Source organism: Triticum urartu, chromosome 7 (assembly GCF_003073215.2).
Source record: "Triticum urartu cultivar G1812 chromosome 7, Tu2.1, whole genome shotgun sequence".
Classification (NCBI taxonomy): Eukaryota; Viridiplantae; Streptophyta; class Magnoliopsida; order Poales; family Poaceae; genus Triticum; species Triticum urartu.
The window spans coordinates 200,865,270-200,869,880 of record NC_053028.1 but is presented as its reverse complement, the minus strand read 5'-3'; the positions used below and the strand labels follow the sequence as shown (position 1 = coordinate 200,869,880).

The 4,611-nt window shown below is 40.9% G+C and overlaps 1 protein-coding gene across 1 annotated transcript; it reads right to left on the bottom strand.

Annotated features, from left to right (window-relative positions):
* Nucleotides 1-356: 356 nt before the first annotated feature.
* On the bottom strand, nt 357-2,589 carry LOC125520611. The gene is made up of 3 exons (XM_048685572.1): nt 2,326-2,589; nt 1,577-1,746; nt 357-693 (listed from the first exon to the last, which is right to left on the bottom strand). The coding sequence occupies exons 1-3, from the start codon at nt 2,460-2,462 to the stop codon at nt 617-619; spliced, it is 384 nt and encodes a 127-aa protein (XP_048541529.1). The 5' UTR covers nt 2,463-2,589; the 3' UTR covers nt 357-616.
* Between the last annotated feature and the right edge of the window lie 2,022 nt (nt 2,590-4,611).

Genomic DNA, 4,611 nt, shown 5'->3' with positions numbered 1-4,611 from the left:
TCGAGGCTTCACACATGTGATAATGGAAGTAGACTGCATGGAGATGGTTGATCTCTGGAATTCTCGCCACAATTCGAGATCTATTATGGCACCTATCTTAGTTCAGATTGGAGTGCTAGCTCTTGATTTTTCTCTTTTTGTTGTTCAACATGTAAATCGGTTAGCAAATGTTTCGGCTCATCTATGTGCTAAGCGTGCTTGCACATTGCATGTAACGGAAAGCTGGCTTGATGAGACTTCCAGCTTCCTTGTGACAAGCCTTATGGTTGACTGTTCAAGGAATGCTCTTGTTTGAATAAAGCTCTCTGAATTGATTGCAAAAAAAATAAATAAAAAAAAAGAGCAATTGCCATCCGGAAACAAAACGACTGAGCGAGGCATGTATTACGGAGGTATCTGAAACGGAAACATTGATCCAAACATGGCCTAAGTGGTAGCCTCCGGTAACGACCTAATCTCGTCTCTGGCCATAACCTCTTCCTCTCAAAGGTTCCGGGCCATGTACCCAGACATGGTCATCTGTGTGCGAAAATCCGGTTGCTTGCGCAGGGCCCAGCTCCTTCTCCACCAGCCCTTGATTGTCATCGACGTTGTGCCAGCACCAGCAGCTCTTGGATCAGTTTGATGAAAGCAGAGCCAAACTTCCCAGGCCAATGGGCAGGTCAGCATGAGACTGGCAGCCGACTCGAGGACCTGATCACAGAACGAACAGCATGAAACGTAGGCCCTCATCGCTAGACTGTCCGCATCTTAATGAAACCAAAAAATAGGTATTATTATTACTAAATGCTGGCCTACGTTTCTTATATTTGACAAACTGTATGATTAACTAATAAATAACAACTCATACACACAAAATAGAGTGAAATACAAAGAGCACACAAAAATGACCCATAACCTTCGCCATAAGCTCGGTATAATGCATGTGCACCTATTATTGGTTGTTACATTTCGTTCAGCGGTTCACCTCAACTACATTTGGTTGGAATTCTTCATTCTAGAAACATCGCAAATTTTGAAGGATAATCAAATTATCAATTGGGAAACTGAAACGTCTAAAAGCAAAAGAGTATATATGTCAGTTAACTTGGCATCGATAAGGATGCCAAACAAGTCTATGAAACACAATTAACTCAGAAATACGCCATTCATATTTTTGCCTATATTTGGTCAGGCCAGTGAACAATAAGTTAGAGCATTACTGAAATCTGACTAAATATAAGTGATCCAATCAGTATTGGATTTCAATAAGTACATAGTAGTTAACTGGCTAAATAGTTGATTTAGATCAAATTGGTATCCAACTTTAACAAGTAGCCGACCCAAGATGAGTTCAAGTAAAGATAAACCAGTCAATATCCGAATATTGGTATCCGGACTATATATCCTAAACACTAAACGTCAGAACAATTTATTGCGGGCCAATTGATACAACTAACTGAAGAGAAAATAGTATATGAAAGACGCCGAGAGCGTAAATATATCTAGTATTAAACTGAGAGCATTTCACATGTAATTACAGAGAAATTTACAGACATATTTTACATTGACAATGGAAGAAGCATTCTTTGCTTACTTTTCTTGTGCTTCCTCTCTTCCTTGGTTAATCTCATGCACAGATAAAGAAGTGCAGAAATACATGTAAAGGATAAAGCTATTCCTATGGACCTGAAATAAAAAGCAATACACGCGAACACTAGTAGAGCATACAAAGCAAGTTCACATATCACGAGGAGCACCTCAACCCTGCAGCAACCAGCATAAAATAGTTGCGGAAGTCAGGATGCGAGCAATAATTTAAACTGTAGTGCAAATGAGGAGAGACATGAAAATGATCTCTTCCTAAGAAGAGAATTTCTGACAATCCTGAATATTCATGTTGTCTTATGTGAAAAGAAACTTGTAAATATAGAACAGGTTGGTAGGCCCGTCGTTTATTTTGCTTTGATTGTTATGGAACAACTGTGAGATAGTGCTTTCGCAGTAAACACTACTAGCAATCAGGGCTTGTTTATATGAGGTGTCCCTCTTGAGATTTAGCTTACAATGATCATTTTGCTCGGTTCATTCATACAGCAGTCAATGAAAAGTGAAACTGCCATCTTGTTTAGCCTGTAATCCTGAGAACAGAAGCAATTGGGCAGGTAACAATCCAGCACTAGCTACAACAAGATGAAGAACTATGGTTGTTACTCCCTTTGTTAACCTAATAATGGCCGATTTTCCTTGTATTGTCACTTAATTCATCCTCAGCTTGGTAATATCGAAACATAACACTCAGGCTTGTGAGAGAAACGGAATGGCTTAGGGTTGGCGCTTGCGTACCACGAGGAGCCGGCCGTGGAGGCGGAGGTGGAGGAGAAGAAGGATGCGGTTGCCCAGGCTTGCCTGGATCGCGCCTGATACTCCTTCACCTGCTCCGCCATGGGGTGCTGCTGCTCGGCGTCCACTCCTCGCGCCATCTCGCTTCCGGATTCCGACGCCCAACGGCGACGGCGACGGAGTTGGTCCGGGTCGAAGAGGAAATGGGGGATCGATGTCCTCTGCTTTGGGCCAAGCACATTCGGCTTTGGGTCACCACGTCATCAGCAATTTTTACAGATTTTAAGGCCTCTTTTGGTTCTAAATTCCCAGGGAGACGACTATATTCCTTACAGTCTAAAAAAGGACAGACTATATTGAAAGTGATGTTCTAATCCCGAGGTCACATGAGATTTTGCAAACTATCAAAACATTTGTCAAAGTTTCACATAAAAAAATTCAGAATTTTCTGAAATTGTTTTCATTTTTTTTATTTTACTGTTCACCCTAGCTCATGTGAGCTCGGGATCAGAAAAACGACGTCCAGATTATATTCCTTTTTTTGTGAGGCACAGACTACATTCCTTAGGAATTATTTTTAAAGGGTTTGTTTAATTTGCAGGAATTCCATAGGAGTACTCCGTAACCTAGGAAAAACCCTAACGGACACAAAGCCCACTTCCCTAACGGCCGTTCCGCTGTTTTCCTCGTCTCCGACTTCCGATTTTCCACGCTGGAACGCACGGGACCATGGAGTTGCACATGGACTTTAGGTCTAGTTTGTTAGGTTTCAGTGTCTTCGTGTTGTTCGTCCAGGCGATTCCGACGTTGCCATGGGATGCATGAGAGTTAGTTTCAAAATAGTGGAGCAAAAATATGTACATTGTAATTCTGAATTATTTTTTACTTCATTTTGTCCAATGCGAATAAGACAAGAATTTTTTTAATGTAAAAAATGAATAAAATGTTGTAGTAGGAGAAAATAAGTACAAAGTCCTAGTCAAAGACACAAGAAAAAACCAACAACAACGAGGCAAAGGGGGGAAACGCAACCTAGCCAGACGTTACAACAAAAACTCGAGGGCACACGCATACACTCAGGCCACCATGCACGACCTAGACGACAAGGTGATCTAGGCACGTAGCGCTGGCACGCGTCGCATTTAATATGTTCAACCAACCCGTCGATCGAAGTGAAGGCATTGTCAAAAATCCTCTTATGTAGTACTATTTATGTGTAGCTACTTTTAAGATATGTACGAGACCTTGCTATATGCTTGTGACATTATGGCTATGATTTTCATATGGCATATTATCGTTATTGTCTCATGTCATATTGTTGGTATTATATGCCTTGTCACACACATCACTTGTTGTCATTTTGAGATGGTTATGTTATGTATTTGTATTGCTCCTCTCACATGTCAAAAGTTCTCGCATAAGTGGAGATCACTTTGTGCATCCATGTTCACTTTTGCACCTCTCTGATTTCTAAAGCCTTAGGGGGAGCGTTGATCATATTTTTGTGCACTTTGTATTCAAGTGCAAATAATTCTCTTATGTGTGCACAAATGTATAGGGAGCTTGACCTAAATCTCAAAAACCCATGCTAAGCTTATCATAATATCTTTTATTATATTGATCTATTAATATTGTCATCAACCATCAAAAATGGGAAGACTGAAAGCACATCCGTCCCTAACGAGGAATTTGGTGTTACTGGCAATAGTAATTAGACGTCTAACTATGTTTCAAGTGTGCTTTCAGTTTACACATGATTGGAAATGAAGCGTAATGCCGAGCGGCAACCTTCCTAAGCTAAAGGAATAAACACATCAAAATTATACCGATGATTTCTCATTTTGAGTCATAGGTATGCCATACTACTAAGTGGGGATTAATCATGAATCTTGTGTGGGAATCATTCAACAAAAGTAAGCCATATACACCCACATCCCATGTGAGAAAGAGCATCGTGTTTTCCACCTTTTATGTTGTTGTTCTTGCTGTCAGGACATATGGTCGGACATGGGGTTCGACTTTGTCTAGAGCGCTGGATCAAGTTGAATACCATGTTGGACATTGGGTTAGACAATCTGTAAGTCGGAATGTCCGACTTAGGTTAGACTATCCGACTTCTCTGTGTAGCGTGCATAACGACAGAGAACGGGTGGATCTATATAAGCCACCCTTCTTCTTTAAAGGAGGGTGAACGACTCCGTTGCTCTTTTCTCCATTGATCCAAAGCTCAAAACTTAGATTTCTTTCTCTCTCCCCCTCTCTCTACCCACCCAACCCATCCTATATTTT

What these genes read in the sequence shown, in the direction of transcription:
- LOC125520611 (XM_048685572.1), bottom strand. Translation starts at nt 2,462, where the DNA reads ATGGCGCGAGGAGTGGACGCCGAGCAGCAGCACCCCATGGCGGAGCAG. An exon ending in TCCACGGCCGGCTCCTCGTG is followed by an intron (nt 1,747 to 2,325) that starts GTACGCAAGCGC and finishes TGGTTGCTGCAG; the next exon opens with GGTTGAGGTGCTCCTCGTGA. An exon ending in AGAGAGGAAGCACAAGAAAA is followed by an intron (nt 694 to 1,576) that starts GTAAGCAAAGAA and finishes TTCTGTGATCAG; the next exon opens with GTCCTCGAGTCGGCTGCCAG.